Source organism: Saccoglossus kowalevskii, chromosome 18 (assembly GCF_978046115.1).
Source record: "Saccoglossus kowalevskii chromosome 18, keSacKowa6.1, whole genome shotgun sequence".
Classification (NCBI taxonomy): Eukaryota; Metazoa; Hemichordata; class Enteropneusta; family Harrimaniidae; genus Saccoglossus; species Saccoglossus kowalevskii.
Genome location: NC_140658.1, coordinates 17,317,668 through 17,339,487, shown reverse-complemented (window position 1 = coordinate 17,339,487; position 21,820 = coordinate 17,317,668). Strand labels below are relative to the sequence as shown.

At 34.6% G+C, this 21,820-nt stretch overlaps 1 protein-coding gene across 2 annotated transcripts; it reads left to right on the top strand.

Moving 5' to 3' along the window:
• The first annotated feature begins 93 nt into the window (after window positions 1-93).
• LOC100370582 (uncharacterized) lies at window positions 94-21,738 on the top strand. Of its 2 annotated transcripts, none has more exons than XM_078013760.2 (4): window positions 94-1,868; window positions 14,057-14,285; window positions 17,110-17,280; window positions 18,689-21,738. In XM_078013760.2, exons 1-4 carry the CDS (start codon window positions 738-740, stop codon window positions 19,219-19,221), a joined length of 2,064 nt encoding a protein of 687 aa, XP_077869886.1. In that variant the 5' UTR covers window positions 94-737; the 3' UTR covers window positions 19,222-21,738. The 2 variants fall into 2 exon arrangements, with proteins under 2 accessions (XP_077869886.1, XP_002740090.1); XM_002740044.4 differs by having other exon boundaries at window positions 18,686-21,738.
• Window positions 21,739-21,820: the final 82 nt, after the last annotated feature.

Sequence of the window (21,820 nt, the reverse complement as noted above, 5' to 3'; positions counted from 1 at the left end):
CGTCATATAGCTATAAATAGGATCGCCTGATAGGTCTCACTGGTAGGTCTCGTCTAGTTCTCGTAGCCTATGGCCGCGAGACTTGTCTGAGATTTCAAACCATTTGTAGGAGGTTGAACAAAATACAGAACAGCACTACTAGTGCGTGGAAGTGATTTTCTCTGTAGAGGGGAAAATAAAGGAAATACGTATGGCCACTGAGCTGAGAAATTGAGGTTTTTAATTTATTTTACGTGAACACTGACACGAATCGTTCTGTAAAGTTGATGAAATGTGCCTATGAACGCATTACTTTATCAGGAGATTGTTCAAGCGCATTCGGTTGGAGTAAAAATGGTGTAAGTGACAGCCACTTTGATAAATGAATATTCATGAGACAACATATCTGTGTTTGGTTTCTAAGTGTTAGACATCGCTACGTAGTGTAGCGGAATCAACGTGACCATGTCCCGAAAATAAGCGACATTGGTAACGACCGAACCGTGAATGATAATCTGGAAGTATACGGAACCGCGGTTGACAGTAAAGCCTACGCAATTCCGCAAGGAAGTCCGGAACAGCCCGCTAACAACAAGACTGTCCGGCCCCATGATCCAGCTGAAGGCGAAGGAAACGGCGTGGTATTAAGTGTCGACAAGGCACCTGTTGTACCCTCATAGCAAAATAATAACATTGCCTGCACCGAAAAGTAGAAGAACCTTCGTCGTAACGGTAACGTAGCAATAAATCGAGAACAGATGAGCGACGGCGAAAATCCAGATCGTCGGGATCACCCGCAAGAAAATGGCCACCACGAGAACGAAACCGGAGACGCGAGTACCAACAGAACTGGTGGATCAGAAGTGAAAAAGAAGAAAAAACGTCCATCCGATTCAGACCACATTCAGATACCACAAGTAAACATGGAGGACATCGTAAAAACAGAAGCTAAGAAAATGGAGAGATCGCTGGAGATGACTGCCCCAGGAAACCCTAAACCAGCGCATGGTAAGGCCAAGAAGGCGAAAAAATGCATTTATATTTCGTACTCACCTGACGCTGGATTTCAGGAGAGAAAGTTTGTAGCTGAAACTGTTAGACAACTTAAAGAAAATAATTTGAGTGAGGATATATGGTTCGACAAAGATGAGAAAAATACAGACAGTCCTGCATGGTTTTCTCAAAGAATGGAAGCTGTGGAGAGATGCAAAGCCTCTATATGTTTCTTGTCAGACAGTTACTTTCAGTGTCCGGTATCCGTGTACGAAGGACGATGTTTGCTGGAGAGAGTCCGATCAGGAAATGTGGTCCCAAGGATTTTCATAGTTTTGTTCACTCCTACTGAAATCCCCCGCATGTATAACGAGTTTTTGCATGAGCTTGTTGATCTAACAGGAGCTCATGTTAAAAGTAGTATTGCAGAGAAAGCATCAGTAGTGGTAGGTAGCTTGATGGAGCAACTGGAGAAGTTTGCTATGATAAACACTCCGCTGCTTCCAAACACTACCAAGGAATTTACCGGGGAGTATAAAAAAAAGAAAATATGCCAGTGGAGCCAGTACGACCTACAGGAATGGCTGTTTGATCTCGGTGTGCGAGAGTTCTATCGGCAGAGTTTTGCTGAGAATCAAGTTGATGGCTTTCTCCTGATGTCCATGAATGATCAGGATATGCAGGATTTCCTTGGAGTCGACAGTCGAGTTGTCCGCAAGAAAATCCTTCAACAGATTCTTGCCATCCTGGAGAAAGAACACAAAGTTGCTGATAATTGGCACCTAAGGGCGAGAACTGTCCGTGCGAAGCAGGATACAGTGTACTTAGTGTACGATCCAACGGATGTAAGATTGGCACAGAACTTAAAACAGGATTTGAGGAAAAAGAATTTACAGGTAGGTCATCAAGTGGAAATCAGAGCCTGTTCTTCTGTACTTTCTATTGTTCTCTTTTCTAACACAACAACATCCACAAATCCAACTTTACATGCACTTATATACTGTACAACCATTTATTTTCACTGGCATTTAATTTCGCTATTTCAATGCTTTGAGCAATTTCACTGGGTTTTAAGTTCACATACTGGGCATGGAAACAATGAGTTCTATTGTTATTTTACATGTTCACATGGATTTATTGTAGCAGATTTTACTTGTCAGTGAAAATAGTGAAATTAAAACCCAGTGAATAAATAATGCTTTTACAGTATGTATTTGTGGTCGTTTATGTACATGTGTTTTTGACGTATGGCTGCATGCTTTCAATATGGTCTCCAAAGAACTTCATATATATGGGTTTACAGGTATCAAATATTTATACGCATATTTTTTTACATCATAGATGGCACTGCTGTCAAATTTGCATAACAATATTAATTTGCATACTTTTTTTTATTATTAGCTCAAATAGTATTCTCAAATGGAGGGGTTTATAAAATAACTCATCAGGGGGTTCTGTATTCCTTGTCTGGTGATGACCAGGAATGGGGGAGGCTCAGTTCAACCATATTGAGAAAACACAGATCTTGTGGGCTGCAGATCATTTTAATGAACACACCAACACTGAAGTACATCTATTAATCTGGGGTGTGTCGTGAAGTGTTGAGATGTCTGACAAGGCACACAACTCATTGGTCTCAATGCGACGGCCATTATTTATGCTCTCCAAGTTTCGTACACAATGCAGATCACAACACAGACTTGATTATTATTGAATACACCTCCAGCATGTACAATTTGTCATCTGTCTGTATAGCCCAGCCTGTTATGATATTCTATTCAAAACTATCTCATTCACTTTTTTAATTGTCAAATTGAAGTGAACTTTGACCTTTGCTAAGCAACTTTTTCAAGTCGTATTCCTTTCTGTCATAGTCAAGGAACTGAATAGTGGTTCTTTTCAGTTATTGAAATCCTCCTTGACCATAGTTGAGTACCTTGCATCTTGCGTTTCACCTCCCTTAAGATCCTTTTAACCAGAAGTGTTTACTTTACCAACATAAGCCTTACCCTGTCTTCATGCTGCATTGCAGAGCTGGTCCTCTTACAATGTACCATATTAACAAAATAAATCATGTCAGAGTTGAAACTTATTATAGAAACACACAAGTGAAATCATCCATAAACAGTGCAGCTAGTGTAGTGTGCTTACAATTTTGAGTAAAATATTAAACATTTAACCAATTAGAAACAATGAAAATATATTATTTCTTTTCCTTGGCATATTTAGTCGTCAATCAAACAGTTCACTACTTTCAGCGACATTTTAACATTGTATTGCTTATAATATGCAGCTCCTAATTGCCTTTTTAGGCTTAACAGAATTGTTAATAATGGAGGTAGTTGTCGGCCAATACAAATTGATTATGTCGTTTACCGAGAGTTTACAAACAGGTAATTGGCCAATCTTGTGATATACATACATGGCAAAGCAGCAAATTTGTTTGTTTCTTTGCTTGTACTTAAAAAAACATTTTATTGACACTTCGAGCACAACTCACAACAATGATTTGTTGCAATGCAACATTTTAACTCAATAAGAGCAGAGGTTAATTTGATTGGCTAACCATATGGTAATTTAATCACCGGTCACGGTATTCCAATGCTGTACATTTTTTATACTGAAATATTGGAAAAAGTATATTTGTGGTATATTCATTAATAATTAAAATTATGAAAATATCTAATGAGTCTTGGCTAAACCATAACTATTTCTAGGGTAAGTGACAGCAGTGATTAGTTTCCGCATGCTCAATGTTGAGCCACTCAGGTATAAAAAAATTGTTATTCAATGCAAAAAAATAATAAATTGTAAAAGTCTCTAACCAGTTTCCTCTGGATAAAAGGTTTATTGAATAATGTTGTTTACTCTGTGAACTCTTGGATGGGTTAAGGCTACATCGCTCTCTTGTGTTATTAAACGACCTCTCGTGGTAAATTTTTTTTTTCAACTCTTTAGAAAATTACAAACTCTAAACATTATATTGTATGAAACATAATGATTATTCTAGCAATAATTAAACTGCAGTTACTGATGTCATAAATTTGACATAGACATAAACTTTTCAAAATTTGGGAGTAATGAACTCAGATTAAAGTGCATGCAACTTGAAAAAAACTCTATTTATTTGTTGTAATATATGTTCCATAATCTGACAGAAATATGTATGTCATGTTGAAAATAAGGACATGTTTGCGTAAGCACCTTTACCTTTACATATCACAGTATACTTGTTTTCCAACTGCACGGTCATAAATAATGAACTCTATAAATTATGTATCGTACCAAACAGTTTTATTGCTTCAGCCTCTAGATTACAGATAATATAATCTGTCTAATACCGATAATTCTTTTTTTCCATATGCAAGCCAATTACAATTGCTCTGAGAAATACAGAACCCCATCAATAGTTCGATATCTAGGGTTTAATTGTCGAAAAGTAAATAATTCAGGTGATCGTCTGTACGTTGAGTGATGCATACTATACTAGCGTACCAACACGCTGGAACAGTAGACTGAACAATCTAAGAGAAGTCATTTCTTTCACGCTAACGTGTCATTAATATTTTTAGAAATATGCGTTTGTTTCAACTTGGATTTCTTATCAATGAAATCATCAGCAATGTTGTCATTGTAGTCGCATATCTCGTATCTGTCTTTTGCACTGTTTTTCCCTAATCAGATCACTAACCTGAGGGAAAATATAGACAAGAACAATCAATAAAAAAAGCCAACAAGGCTTGAAATATGACACCGAGTCATTGCCTTGATGCCCCACCTGACTGCCTTTGTATACTTAAATTTTCACTACACAGTTTCAGTGAGTGTAAACCTTTTCAACATGCCTCGAAAATGAGTTCCGTAAACAACTTTGAAAATCAAGTCCTGTCCCAGTGACAGCCAACTGGTACAAATGTACCTGTAACCCAAATGTTTTCAATATCAAAGTATCTTTTATATTGCATAGTAGGTTACCATGGTTACAACTTGGTTAGTGTATATTTTGGTGTATGTTGCCTAGCAACACACAGCATTAAGATATACATGTATGCAAAGACAGTATGTTGATTTCAATCATTGATATTGACTATGAATAGACTTGAATATAATATAATTGAAAAATCAATCAAAATCAATACTAGTGTACCACCTTACCCTATTCAAAATTCATTACCTATCGCAAATTTTGTTAATGAGAATTCAATGGAACTGAATCTATTATCCAGAATTTTCACACTGTAAACAAAATTAAACATAAAAACTAAAAATGATGCATGATGAAAAAAATCCAGCTTACAATATATCCTACCTTTTTGTATTGTTTTATCTAATTACTGTAATGTTGACCAAATAGATGATAGTTTCTAACAGTTTTAATCAACATTTCTGTAGAAAGTTGAAAACAAATAAGCAGGTCTGTTTTATGAATAGTGACAAAACTCGACTTTTAATAGCATTCTCATTATTAAATTACATTGTAATATTCAACTTGAATATACAAATTCAACTACATAATATGCTGTTCTCTTTAAAAACCAGTGAATTTAAAACCTGCTGCAATATCAAATCTTCTATAACTTTAACCTTGTGATGAATTCTCCTACAATATATTAGTGTCAAGCTTCTTTGAAATCTTGTATAGTAGAATGCACTCACCTGTAAAATAAATTCATTCAGCCAAGCTTGATTAATTTGGTTGGTACAAATCTCTGTTTGATTGCTTGTGTCGTGATCACTCACAAAATAATTGTGAAGTTTACGGTTTCCTACATATGCTGCTGAGGATATCGTAACAGCATTTGATTTTCACCAAGGTTTAATTTCAATATTTGGGGTACATGTATAATCACTGGGTTTTAAAATGATAGATTGATAGAAAATTCTGTTGAATTTAATTTAGCAAAATTAAATTTTATTGTGAATGATTTAGTGAAACTGGACGGCAATTATTAAATTAACGCTGGATGCCTTACAAGTTTTATTCTGTATTATGGGCAGTGCATGACATATTGGTGTCAAGGTGCTTAACCTTATGAACACCATAAATTTTTTCAACACAATCTTGAAAACTTTTCTGAATTTTTCTAGAATTTTTTCATTTATTTTGAACCAAGTAGACTTAATTTGATGTTACCTACATATCTTGGTAAAAACATTTTTTTTTTTAAATGACGGGTTTCGTTTTGTGAATAGTGACAATTTTACTTTAATGCTCAATAGATTAAACTTAACATTTTGTTTGTCGTAAAAATTAAATTAATTCCAAATAATTGAAACTAAAATACATTTTAGTCAAAGCAACTAACTTGTCAGTTGGCTAATTAGAGTGGGTGAATGTCCCCTTTTTTACTACTGTATAATCAATACTTTTCATTTATTGGGAGAATCTGGAATACAGTTGAAAGAAATGTTTCTCTATAAATGATTCGCAGCTTGCTAAATTGTTTTTGTTTGAATTCCAAGGGGAAAAAAAATTTAATACAGTAAAAAAACGGCTCAGATTTGTCCTAGTATAGTATATCTATATGTGTAATAGAATACATTTATATCACCTACTTTAGTAGCTAGCCTTAATGTCAGAGTAACCAATCAGATGATCTAGAAATTTACATGTAATGTAGCGGGTGGTACGAACAATCTGGGTTCGGAAGTTATAGAAACCCCACCTGTCGTAAGTGGAGAACGTAAATTCCAATAGATTTTTAACAGAACTATCGAAGTCAGATTGCATGCTTATAAAATGTTGCTCCAATGTTTTTGCTGGTTAATTATTATGATTATTAGATTAATTATTGCAATTATGAGGAGAGGAGTCTAAAATTCACCCTGGACTTGTAAATTCATGCTCAAGTCTAAGGAGTGAATGTGTAATCGGAGGTCAAGTGGTGAAACACTCGTGTTTTTCTACCCACTGTAATGTAGCTCAATTTTTAATTAGCGGCACTTGTACGACTTCCTATTGTGCATTTCTCCATAAAAACTGACGACTTCCAACCAAAGTATAATGGTCAAAGCCATTAAATTTACTATGTTATTCTTTGTGACGCAAATAAATGTTTATTCGCCCGTTTTGCTATTTGATAGTATTGTGGTGAAGGGGAACGAGCAAATTGGTTTGCATCATATTTCGATGTGCAGTATAAATTGAATGAGAATTTTTTCACTACGGTACGTTGTAGCATTGTTGCTTTGTAGGCATTGAATAAACATGACATTGTGTTTGAAATGAACAACTCTTCCTGAATTGACGGCTCGTCGTTTTCCTTTGCAATAAATCAGTACCCCATAAGCTGAGTCATTCTGATTGTAACTCAAAACACGGTTGTTTACACCTTGGCGCTACATTTCAGCTAAGTGTATGTCGACACGCTACTGGTAGTGTATTCAACGTTAGAGAAAGTTTGCGTTGGTATGGTGTTTCCATGTAAACATCCCAACTTGTTGTAACAATAGACTTCATTTTGCCAGTTTTGCTGAAAAGCAAATGAACGTATTTGATTTCTACTTGTGTTTGTGTTAACACGTTCAATTTCACTTTGTGTCCATTGCTAACAAAAGAGAATGAAGGTTACTTTTTTTATTGAATCTGAATCGTACTGATAACGTGTGCGAAAGGTTATCGTGAATGTGCTGGCTTCCAATCAGGGAATTGAATTGAGTGAACGAAATAACTTGAACTAAAATATAGTTGTTTTTATTACTCGTTAGTTATATTTTTAAAGCTAAATTTAGAAGTGTGTTACTACAATATGATACTGTAAAACCATTTATTTTCACTGGCATTTAATTTCACTATTTCGATGTTTTGAGCAATTTCACTGGATTTCAAGTTCTCAAACTTTGCAGGAAAACAATGAGTGCTATTGTTCTTTGACATATTCATGTGGATTTAATTTAGCCAATTTTACTTAACAGCAAAAATAGCCAAATTAAGTGAATAATTAATACGTTTACAGTATTTTCATCAACAGGTGGTTGGGGTCTGGGAATTTATTGTCTTGGGAATTTTAAAATCAGCGTTTCTTAGTTTAAGATATTTTTTTTATATCGTTTTTGTTTATATACACATAATTAAATTTGTGACAGCATTTGTTGTCTGAACTTGAATGTGACTGAATATCCATCATTAAAATCATCTTTACAAAACAGCAAAGTAAATATGTTGTTGTTACATGTATATGTTATGTTGTTTACTCAAACATACTAGTACTTCAAGTTTCATAGCGGCTTTAGATCCAATCAACTTGGGATTTATTTTGCTCAATTCCACATTCTGAAAGGCAGCCATTGATATCATTGTTGCCTGTGACTTCAGATGGAAAATCATTCAAGTTTTCTGACCCAACGAGTTTTCGTCCATGGCTGCTTGAAGGGACTTGAGCTTCAATTCCCTACTGACAGCAACACAGATGTTCTGTTTGTCCCTCGTTTATTAAAACTGTCTGTTCACTGCGGTTTTGTGCATCATTATTCAATTGCATTTGACAAATTTTTCTCTGATGAAATGTGCATAGAAATACTATAGAATAGACTTGTTTTCTGGTGTGATTATCATTTGCAGCATTTGGAATCCTTAAGATTAAGTCCAGATTAAAATTAAAACAAATATAAATTATTTGCTTAAGGGGCAAATGTACTTTGCAATGTACGTAAATATTCTTCTTACAGAGTTAGTACTAACACAATCGGGACTCGAAATTGCCGGGACTCCAAAAACGCAACGAGTTGAGACAATTGCTTTTGATGTCTCTGAGAGGTTCAAACCCTGCATAATTATTACCATATTACTGTGAGTTGCTCATAGCAAATGTTATAAAATTGTGTTGGTCTCCTCGGTTTGAAATTGTGGATGTTGTGTACTTGAGTCAACAGTTTTGGCTTACAATGCGTCTCTGTTAAAACATTATTACGGTATAACAGCAAATACTATATTTCTGTGGTTAGCTTTGATATTGGTGCATCTAACTTTAATATTGCTACGTTTATGTTGAAGATAAAATTAAGTACTGTCAAAAGGTTAATTATTCACTGGGTTTTAATTTTGCTTATTTCGCTGACTGGAATATGCGATAAATTTAAACCCAGTGAATATTTAAAATTGAGTGTAGAACACATTATCTAAATGATAAAACCATGAATTTAAAACCCACTGAATATGCATGAAATGCTAAATCAGTGAAATTTAAACCCAGTGAAAATTAATCATTTTACAGTATTCAGCTGATTGGTAAAATCAAAAACGTCAAATTTTCATTCACACACGGTTAATAGTGACATGATTGGCATTTGTTGTTTGTACAACAAAGCCAGGCTTCAAGTGGCACGGTGCCTTGTAAACTTTTATTGTCTGTTGCGCTTTTAATTCAACACGTCATTATTACATGGTCATAAGGTGAGTCGTCTCCCAAACTGCGTATCTGAATTTATTAACTATCTGCTTAGTAGGGGTGCACGATTGCATGTACCATTGTTGCCGTATTCTTTACAATGGACCTTTCAAGTGGCGTGCTTTGACCCGCTCGTATTGTAATTTTCTTGTCTGGGGATTATGAAAAGGATGTTTAAAATGAGAAATGTCTTCTGAGTTGAAAAGTCTTGAGTGTGTCTTTTAGTTTGCTGGTGAAGGAATGCCATTGTACTATAAACAGTTCAGCGTTGTTGGTTCCACATTCTGCAAAACTGTAATGTTTATTTAAACTTTTCAAACATTTTTTGAAACAGCAGTGAGGTGTCTTATTGCATCATTTGAGCACTTGTGGTCATAATGCTGATTTTTTTTTAAATTTTCCAAAAAATAATTAAAAAGTATTTAACTTTATGGTGAATTGTTATCCATCTTACTAAAAAAAATCCTAGTGTCATACAATGATACTCTTGAATCAAGGTGAAGTTAACAATTTCTTGTTATTTACCCCAATATATTATATTATGTAGTTATGCAAGTTTTGGTTATAAATATATTACCTACCCATCTGATCAATCAATCCAGTAGTTGGGCAAGGGATCATTGCATAGATTGTAGGATGCAGTTTTTATTCTGTGGCTTTTTTCCCTGTGACTTTAAACTAAATAGACTTTGCTCTTTGACTCGTTATCCATGCACCGCTTGTGTGTACCCAGCGTTATTAATCCAAGCGATTTATTTTGGAATTGACTGTAACACATTTCGAAATTGCTCACATAATGGACTACCTATTCACTATGTGTAAGATACTCTGTAATTTTTCTTGTAGTGGCGCCCCTTTATCCTTTGTAACACCGCGTCTATTTTCTTGAGATTAGAGATACCATTGAACATGGCAACGCTACAATTAATGGCCTTGATTAGTTCTTGAAGATTTTTGCAGCTACATTGGTTTACAATTGTACTGTTAGTGTTAAGTGCAGGGTGAATGATATATTCACAAAGTGAACTTTTATAGTGAACATCAGTGACGTTGATGATACAATGAACTTGTATTTTTTTATTGTTCTGCTGCTTAAAACATTGATAAAGGTTAATGGCCGTTACGCCGTGGAGTGTATATGGGAGCCATAGTGATGTACATTGCATGTAAATTACCTTGTTTATTTACAAGATTGTTGAACTCGCGCATGACGACCACAACCCTTTCAACGAAAATATCCATTTATCATCATGACCCAATTAACACTAAATCCTTTGTGACTAAAACAAACAATTCTTAATCCATAAAAGACGAGTTTGATTATTAAGTAGCTCAATTTTTTACTCTGTGATTTGCAACGCAGATGTGTTGCTATGCAACCAACACTACATTTCCTTAGAAACAGTCAGCATGAATCATTGTGAGAAAAGAGAAACTCTACGTGCACCTGAGAACGTATACTTCGCTCGTATATCACAATTAACTGTAATTCCAGGTTTAATACAGAAGAGAGTTTCTATGTTGATAAAACTGACCATCTGTAATTTGAAGGCTTACCTGGACAGGACATTTAGTACTGTTGAATGATTATTTTTCAGTCAAATATTTATAAAATTTGTTATTAAAGAGCGTTGCCACACATGTGTGTGGATTACCGGTACATACCAATATGAAAATACTGTAAAATGACTAATTTTTGACTCTGTTTAAATTTCACTGATTTACCATTTCAGGCATATTCAGTGGGTTTTAAATTCACGGTTTTATCATTTAGATAATGTGTTCTATGCTAAATTTTACATATTCACTGGGTTTTAATTTAGCGAAATAAGCAAAATTAAAACCCAGTGAATAATTAATCCCTTTACAGTAGATGGTGCTAAGTTTTATACATGTATTAAAGTACATGAACCTATAAGCACTGTGTTCATTTCACCCAGATCAAAACTCACATACATACTAGTAACATACAGTGCAATATGCATGTATAGATTGTGGGGAATTCAATGCATTTATCAAAAACAAACAATGACCACTGTCCTTTTTTAAACAATAAGCTGTAAATAAAAAACTAAAAAAAAACTTGAGAAACAGGTCGTAGTGGCAGTAAAACATAAAGTTTTGACAAACACAAAAGGGAATATCCACACCATGATCAGTATTTTGACATTGAACTATAGTAAAACAAATTCAAGTTCAAAATCAAATCATTCGATTTTTATGACAGATGTTTTTACGCATAACATCTTGTAGAAGTTCAACAAAAATCCTCTCTTAGGCCAGACTTTTTTTAGTTCTTGTTTCTCGAGTTTTTATAAGGCAATTTTTTTGAGGAGGGCGGAAAAAAATAAAATAAATTCTTTTTTTCCCATTAGATTTGTGTGATTCTCAAAGAATTGTAAGTGAGATCATTGATCGGAGAGAAGAAATGAAATAACATTTTATTCCATGTATAACCTTGTTTCTCATCTGAGCGAGACTTCGGTACTTTGATCATGATACTCCCACAAAAATGCAACTTGGATTTGTTATGCGGCAGGCGGTAAAAAAATGAAGATAAAAATAATATTTTTTTTGCAAGTCGGCGGGCGCGAGAAATTACGCTGAAATAAAATTTTATTTTTATTTCATTTTTGGCTCACGTTCATTCGGTGGGTTTGCGAAACAAGGGATAATAACAGTCTGGCCTTAGATGTACATTGTGTATGCATTTTTACAATCCAGTTAAAGCCTACCGACTTTATTTTGGTTTGGTAGAAATTAAAACCAATTTTCATGTCACCATTGTGCTGATATATACTACATTGACCGCCCTCTTCCAGTCTTAATGCAAGTTTATACAAAATATTTTTAATTTGGATACCCCTTGTACATTTCTAGTATTAAAGAGAGTGTCTTTATACATGTCTACCATTACATTACGTTCATGTATTTGCGAAAGCCCCAAAATACTGTAAAAGGGGTAATTATTCACTGGGTTTTAATTTAGCTTATTTCGCTGACTGGAATAATGTGCTAAATTAAAACACAGTGAATATGTAAAATTTAGCATAGAACACATTATCTAAATGATAAAACCGTGAATTTAAAACCCACTGAATATGCCTGAAATGGTAAATCAGTGAAATTTAAACCCAGTGAAAATTAGTCATTTTACAGTACCAAATTATGATGTCATACTCTGGTATCCTTGGAGTGTCAATTTGGTCATAATACTGAATAAACATGCAGCATACTGTGATTGTCATTATAATTACATGTACACTATGATACTCATATGCCATAGTAACACCTGTTGCTAGGGTAAAAAATATCAATGACCCAGAAATTATTTTTGCCTCTTAGAAAACAGTGGCAGTAGTATTGAATGTTTTGCAGACAATACTACATAACTGCATGCTCTCCAGACATGCATGCAACAGGGAATCCTGTCTGTTTGCTTCAGAATTTGAAAAGAAATCATTAGTTCAAAACTTTGCACTAAAAGTTGCACTTGAAAAATTATGGTTCATTAAGTATACTAATATTGAGCTATAGGTACGTGTATATATGTATAGTATTCGGGCATACACAGCTACAGTATTGTCAAAACTTGCATGTTCAGTAATGCGTAGCTAAGTATATCTACCGAAGTTATATCACGTCGATGGTATTGTGTATTTAATTATATCTACCCAGTACTGAAGTAATAGCATGTTGTTCCACTCCAGCTTTGATTTTTTGATGAGCTGTATACTATAAAGTTTTTTAGTCGCTAATTTGACCTCATTTATTTCCACGTTTATCAGTAAACCTGACGCAAAGTATGCTACTAGTAACACCACACCGCCGTAACTTTGCATGCTGATCGGCTCCACCGATATAGTGTTTCTAGCGTCGCCGTGACTGTTAAATTATCATCTTTTGATGCATGTGGGTTGTATTTGTTTGTTTTATGGTTTCCAGGAAGTGTCTACTACCAAATGATTCTGCATTGTTAGACACGTTACAGAGGTCACGCCTGAGTTCGGCTTAGATATGTCATGCATTGGTGACTTCTGGCTTTACTCAGTATTACTTGGGATTTATAGTTGAATTGTTTACTGCACAGGTTTACTAAATCAAAGAACCATTGACCTCTGTGTAGTCACCTTCTGCGACTATTGTTATGGCATTACATTCACCATCTCTCCTTCTCCACACATGCTACATAATTATGGAACGTTGAATATGAAATTTGTACAATCTTCAAAAAATTAATATTCCATAATTTATCATAATAATAATATTTTAATATTAACATTATGTTGTAACAGTCAAACCTGCGTATAGCTACCATTCAAGGGACTTATTCAAAATGGTCTTTATATAGACTTTATTTTTTAATGGATCATCAACTTGTACATTTATATAATACATAAAATAGTACTTGTTGGAACAATTTGAGTTGATTAGTATGGCTTTTCAGGAATGCAAAATTCTGTTATAAACAGAATGCTAATTATTATTTTGGTCCCTGAACCAAATTGCAAGGCTAAACTACAAAGATAATGCTGAACGTATTGTCTCATAAGCCAGATGGTTTTTATACACAGGTTGATCATACGTTATGCCTTGGGACTGCCTAAATGTGTGGTCACTATAGACAGGTAATTTTTACATATATAGACTGTACTTATTCTTGACTGACAACTAATTTCACCCATAATGCATTGCAGGTACTGTCACATGAGAAGCTGGGTCAGTCAAAAGACGAGTTTCTACAAGTCAACGGCCCCCACGTTGCAACAGCCAAGCATGTCATTGTTGTTCTGACCGAAGCGGCTGCATCATCTCCATTTGTCTTCCATGAGGTGCTATTCGCTGATTGGCTGGGAAAAACCTTGGTTACTGCAATGTTCAAGAATGTGTGGCCAAAGTTGAGGCCTTCTGTGAAAGCCGTGTTGGGTAAACGTCGTGTTATTTTTTTAATTTCCAACCTTTCTCGTAATCAATTGTTATCGTTTCCCATTTAGCAGGAAATGGAAACCTGGAGTGTTTTTATATATAGAGCACGTATTTAATAATTAATATATTACAAGCAACAATGTCCTCTCGCAACGTGACTCATGGTTGACTAGTTTTCTTCCTAAACAGCGCCCTCTTTAAACTTTTGAGTGCCCTCTTGTGTTATTTTTGTGAAACGTTTTCCAAATTTCAACCTATATTAATTAATGGTAGGAGTGCAGAAAAATATAATAAATAATTTTTTGTCTAATTTTTTTTTCATCTTAATCCTAATTGTCAGATTTTTTTATTGGCCACAGATTTTAAAATTTTTATTGGCCACAGATTTTAAAAATAATTTATATTGAAAAACATATACAGGTTTAGGTGAATGAGAAGTGACCAATGCTGACTTTAGCATTCATGGCGTTTAACCTTTTTAGTCCCCGTTCGGACGCAGTCCGAAAACGGGGACTTATGTTTTGACCTCCGTGTGTCCGTGCGTGTGTGCGTGCGTCTGGACCTGTATCTTAGAAATCCCTGGACCAATCACAATCAAACTTCACACATACATAATACATGATATTATACATATGCATGTCAATTTGTTACACAATCTGATTCAAGGTGGCTGAATGGCGGCCATTTTTGTGCTAAAAATCATCAAAATCAAGCATTTCTCGGCCGTTTACAGATGGATTTTGTTCAAACTTGGTATATACATTACATTAGACATTATAGAACCTTGATGCACATCATTTTGTTTTACGATCTGATTCAAGATGGCCAAATGGCGGCCATTTTTGTGCTAAAAAATCCTAAAAATCAACCATTTCTCGGCTGTTTACAGATTGATTTTGTTCAAACTTGGTATATACATTAGACATTATGGGACCTTGATGCAAATAATTTTGTTTTTCAGATAAGATTCAAAATGGCCGACTGGCGGCCATTTTGTTTTAATGAATGTGGTTCTCCTGCCATATCTCTGACTTGCTTTCACTGATTATGTTCAAATTTTAAATCTTCATTATACATCATGTCATAGATAGACAGATATACAGTAAAACCTGTCAAAACCGACCATGAATGGGACTGGGATCTATGGTCGGTTTTCAGAGGGAGTCGGTTTATTCAGGGTGGGCGTGACTTCGATTGAAACAACAATTACATGTGCTGTAAACATGGAACAAATGAAAGACACCGGAGTTTGCCTCCGGTGATTATACATGTATTTACATTTATTGTATTGTTTCAATAAAATAATTTACCAAACAAGACAAGAATATTATGGTATGTACATGAAATCAATAAACATTAAAATAACTGTTGGAACAGACCGGGTAAGTATTGCGTATCGTAACTGAAGGCGTCTATTTTGAATGACATCACAACGTAAGTTCACGAGAGCTACAAGTAATTATCATAATTTATGCAGACAGTCGATTTTGCTGTTAAGTCAATGAATCAAATTACGATGTAAAAAAATCATCAAGTTTTGACTGCTTTAAAGAACATCTTTTTTCAACAATTTTGTTTTCCGTTTGAATTATGAAATTTTGGATATCTGTCAAGTAATTGAAGTTTTGTAATCTCGTCAACATGTCTAGCACATCGCCACACGTCAAGTCACTGCTGTTGTGGGGGTTGATAATTTGACTGTTGTTGCAATTTATGTCATCGTTGTCTGTAGATTCATAGTTTTCTTTGTCTGCAATAAAATTCTTAACAATCTGTTGCTCCCAATCGCCGTCATACATTGCTTCAGTCGGTATACGTTCATCAAAGTGGAGGTATTCATCAACGCTACACTGTGTTTGTGGCTCTGCAACTTGCTAAATAAGTCGGATGGTCGGATTTCACAGGTTGTTTTAACATAGGTGTCTATGGAGAAATTTCGGGACTACATAAATCGGTCGGTTCTGACAGTAGGTCGGTTTATCCAGAGGTCGGTTTTGACAGGTTTTACTGTATTGGTTTGACGATCCTATTCAAAATGGTCAAATGGTGGCCTTTTTTGTGCTAAACAGTCATCAAATATCAAGCATTTCTGGCATTTATGGATGGATTTTGTTCAAACTTGGTACATATATTAGACATTACAGGTTCCTGATGCACATTATTTATTTTTCAGATCGGATTCAAAATGGCTGTCTCGCGGCCATTTTGTTTTAATGAATGGGCTTCTAGACATAGATAAACAGATATATTGGTTTGACTATCCTATTCAAAATGGCTGAATGGTGGTCATTTTTGTGCTAAAAAATCATCAAATATCAAGCATTTATGGGTGGATTTCGTTCAAACTTGATACATACATTACGGGTTCCTGATGCTCGTCATTATATTTTTCAGATTGGATTCAAAATGGCTGACTGGCGGCCATTTTGTTTTAATGATTGGGCTTCTAGAGCCATATCTTATAAATGCTTTGACTTATTATATTTAAATTTTATATTCGTTATACATCATGTTATATATATACATGTATTCACAATGGCTGATTTTGAATGCTGATTTTAATGTTAAAAAATCATATTCCTGACATGGTTATATTCCAGCTATATTACCTTAAACAAAACTATATATCTTAAATTTGATAACTAACGGGGACTGTGCCATGCATGGCTTGTTATCACCTGACTTTCTCGCCCAATTTTTTCTGCACTTTTTTCTTGTATTCTTCAATATTTTGGAAATAAACCTTGATTTTGGAGCCAACAGACAAAATTTGAGGTAACTGGTGATTAAAAGACTAACATTTATTCTATTTATCCACTGCTAGGTGAATGTCCTGCCATCGATTTTGAAACGAAGATGTACGCCGAGAGCATGGACGTACTTGAACATCAAATCAAACCGCTGCGCAAAGTACCGGGTGTGGTACTCGAACAAGCATATCTGAACAGAATGGCGGAAGGCTTGAAACCTCTACAAGTACTGGCAACCTCACAGGGTATGTGCATTGCATCAACTTGTCTTTGTTACATATGGCTTACGTTTTTTGCATTTTCTCAAAATTTTACAGATTTGTACTGCGAAAAACGCTACAGTTATAGATATTGAAATCTAAATTTACAACACTCTTTATTTACCCCCTCCAAAAAAGAAAAGGACCCATTAGCTTAGACTAAATATAGACAGTAGAAATGTGAACAGTTCACATCAAACTGGGTGAATTTACATATTAAAATAACCCTCTGGTTCCAAAAAAAGCACAATATAATATTAATAGCGAGCACTTTGCAATAACATGTGTATGCGGAAAAGTCAAACAATATTCACTGAGCACGTTTTATGACTAGACAGTCAAATTTGGCAGAGATTGGCACTTAGCTAAACGTGAACCCTAAAATAGAAATGCCCCAAAAGTTGGGGGGATGGGTGGTTAGTCAGACGAGTTTGGGTACATATATTGAATTACCATTATATTTGTCTGAAACTCATCCCACTGCAAAAGATCACCCATGATCCACCCGTGATGTTTCAGCACCTTGGCGATATATTCAAGCTGTAAAAACAAATACTGTAGAATACTTTATTTTCGCTTGGAATTTATTTTCGCTATTTTCGCTGAAGGGATGATACCGTGAAAATAAAATCCAGCGAATATACTTTTTTTCCTATATTTCACATTCTACTCATTAAAAATCAGTGTAAATAAATTCCATAAAAAATGCCTAAAAAGCCTTTTCAGCGAAAATTAATTCCAGCAAAAATAAAGTATTCCACAGTAAATACTGACAAAAATAACGCTGATTCATCCAAGTTATGCTCATGATGAACATCAAACAGATTAGGTACCTGTACTCTTTGTTTTCCCTCAAAAATATATAATGCAAGTTCGTTGTAACAATAATTTTGACATGCTATCCAATCAAAAAAGTGAATTCACGCATCCTGTCACTCATGGCATCCATATATGGCATGGAGTCAAAGTCATTCAAGCTGACCGAGGAAATGTTACAATCTATATGCACTTGGTTTTCCTTTGCCACATACCTGTAGTTACGTTCAGTCATGCGTAAAAAAGATTGAATAGTACCAAGTGTAGACTGAAATTACTGTATGAGAAAGCCGATCTGTCAGGCATGGATGTGAAAACATCCCAGGGCGATCTTTCAAATAAAAACAGTAGTACATTTGTATGTGTAATGCATGTACTTTATATGTAAATGAGGTGTGTCTATGATCAAAATAAGTCATAATGATCTAGCATATAATACATTTTTGGTTTAAATGTGCTCCACTATCAGTGTTGTATTTCAAATGGAGCAGACATATATCTCCAATCCCAATAACTGATATGAAATTGACATCTATAATATTGTGATGTTGATATGATTTCATCTTTTTCATAGCAGCTACGCTTTCTTTTGGAGAAGAGCTACCAGAACCTAAGGTTTTCATCAGTTACCAGTGGGACATGCAAACCAAGGTGTTGGAGATTAGGAGAATATTAGAATCTAATGGCTTGCCGTGCTGGGCCGATATTAGCCCTACCATGGCACAGCGTGGACATAGCAGCGTCAGCTCACGAAGTTCAACTACCAGTCAGATGGACGGGAGTGTTACAGAAACGCTACAGCTGAATATACAACGCAACATGAAATCGTCAGCCGTGGTTTTATGCTGTATCACTCCACGGTACATCCAATCTGATAATTGTATTAAGGATCTCTCACTAGCCGAGTATCTGAATAAACCGATAGTTCCGATAATGCTGCGATTTGTCGCATGGCCGCCCGATACAGCGCAGCCCGGTATTAAGAAGATGCTGGCTAGAACTGTGCAGATTGATCTCAGTAATGATAAACTGTTTAAACAGAATTTCCACCTGGTGTTGGAGAGAATCCGTAAGCACCTCGCTGTTAACATGAAATCATCTCTTATGTGAATTCACCATCTACAGAGCCTTGTCCAAGCCAAGTTTGTTTTACGATGACCTTTCTCTTGTGAGAACATTTACACTCAGATTAACTTTTTTTTGTAAAACAACCGATCATGCATATCATATTAACCCTTTGAGCACCAAAATCTGTCCTGTTTTTATGTATTTTTTTTTAACCAAATGGAAGTATTTTCCTATTGGCTACAAGTTTTGATCAAAATTTATGAAAAATAATGAAAAAAATTATGTGAGTTTGAAATTTGTGAATGGTGAAAAAGTTGGCTTTGGTGCTCAAATGGTTAATGATATGCAAATTACCTAATTATTATGCACAGATGGTATATAGAACTATTTTGTTAATAGTGACAAAAATTGACTTTGATGCTCAAATAATTAATGATATGCAAATTACCTAATTAATATGCACAGACGGTATATAGAACTATTTTGTGAATGGTGACACAAGTTGACTTTAGTGCTCAAAGGTTTAAGGATACTGATGAGTTGTAAAATTTGGAGAATTCTAAGATTTTGTAAATTGTAAATTGACTTAATATTTATAAAATGGGACGTGCAACTGCTGGAGAGAACGTTGCCTCCTCAGTAAAAATCACTATTCCTTATATTGTATCATAGCAACACCGAACACCATAAACTTGATAAGCCAGGAAGGGTGACAGGCAGCAGTTTTTAAATGCTATAAATGCATTTCTTGTAGTTTTCACTGAGAAAAAAAATTCTGAAACTGCTGATTACCATGTACAGTAATAATATACCGTAATATTTGGCTTTTTTGACATAGCTTGCAAAACAAAGATGTCGAGATGCCAGGGAAGGATCGGGGGGGGGGGGGGGGTGGCCAGTATATATGTGAAAAATTTGTTGTTAGAGACTATCTAATTGTCTGTACTTATATTCTTAATAGTGTGGTAAATTCTATAATTACTTAAAAAGTATTTCTGTGATATCGCAGCTCCATATGTGGATTAAACTGCCCACTTTACAGTTGTTTATTTCCCTATGGATTGTCATCAACCAATCAGAAAGGGGATTAAATATCAAACAGCTAAGGTGTCTGGTTGTTGCTAAGGCACCCTATGTTACTGATTGTAAGATACATAAGTCGTAGATATTGGTTTTGTATGATAATTTTCCGTTCAGATGAATATTTAATTTACATTCAAATGCAATTTGATTTGCGTTCTGAAAAAATCAGGAAGTTGTAAAATTTCAGCGAATATTTGACAAATGCCTTGTGTAAACAAACACCTGCATTATTAAATTCCAAATTTAAGTTTTTCAATAATCATGCTAAATCGCTTTTAAAAAAAATCATATATAGATAACATATTTGCTCAATACGAAGTCCATACACTTGCGTAAATACCATGTTAAATGCAGCAGGATTTCTTGATCACTCTACAAGTTTTTTCTTATTTTAGGCTTACGTGAACTTCTAATAGAAAAAATACTGTATATAAAATTTGCTCTGGTGGTGCATATACTTTTCGTTCAGTGAAAACTTTATGGCACCATACCATGACAAAATATTTATTATTATGCATCTGACATCGAAACGTACAGTCAAACCTGTGTATATTGACCACCCAAGGGACTCTATTAGAATGGTCATTATATACAAGTGATATTTATGCTGATTTTTGAATATGAGATGGTACTGTTGCAACAACAGAAAAAGAAATTTATTTGAGCTGTTCAAAGTCAAATAGGTTTGACTTGTGGAAATTAAAAATTGTTTTAAAAATGAAATTAATGTTTTCATTTGTAAAGAAAGGTAAATCGGCAAAAAATATTGCTGAATGCGTGGTCACATACATACCTTTATACATTAAGTCACAAGACTGCCTGATGGTGGTCTCTATGGACCTGGGTCTTTAGATAGAGATGGTCACTTAACAAAGGTTTTGTAATTCATTCGTCCATGAAATGTTATTGATACACATTCAAATGTTATTATTTGGAATACGTTCTTCATATTTACATCACATTCATACCTTTTTCCTTTGCTTACATCGGATGCAACAACATTGTGGCAAGAGAGTATAACAGAATATCAAATTTCGTAATAACCTCGTAATATTCAAATTAAATGGACTGTAAATAACCAGCAGCTAATCAGAGTTTATCAAATTGTACTAAATAAGTGTGGAATGTTTGTGTTTTTTTTTTTTTGCTGTATTTTCTCTTTACAATTCATCTGTACATGGTTTGCTGTAATTTGTTTTAAAAGTTAAACTGAAAAAATATTTATAATAGTGTCCCTCCGAATTTGTTCATGGATTGACCAGAAACTGCATCCTCCAAATGACCACAATGCAAGCACTAAAATATAGGAATTACCACTAATTTTGTACCATTTCAGAAAATAAATTTATTTTCCAAATTTCAAGTTGTTTTTTTTATATATTGGTTTTAAATTCATGTTTTTATGTCTCCATCGTATTGTTCAACAATTCAAACCATGACGTGTGAAAGTTTTCAAAATAAAGTTTTTCTATGAAATACTTTAGTGTGCAAGTTTCTGATATTTAAAATATATACTTGTGCAACAAATGAAATGGAAATTGACACTGATAAGTTGTGT

What these genes read in the sequence shown, in the direction of transcription:
- LOC100370582 (XM_002740044.4), top strand. Translation starts at nt 738, where the DNA reads ATGAGCGACGGCGAAAATCCAGATCGTCGGGATCACCCGCAAGAAAAT. An exon ending in TGAGGAAAAAGAATTTACAG is followed by an intron (nt 1,869 to 14,056) that starts GTAGGTCATCAA and finishes AATGCATTGCAG; the next exon opens with GTACTGTCACATGAGAAGCT. An exon ending in AGTACTGGCAACCTCACAGG is followed by an intron (nt 17,281 to 18,685) that starts GTATGTGCATTG and finishes TCTTTTTCATAG; the next exon opens with CAGCTACGCTTTCTTTTGGA.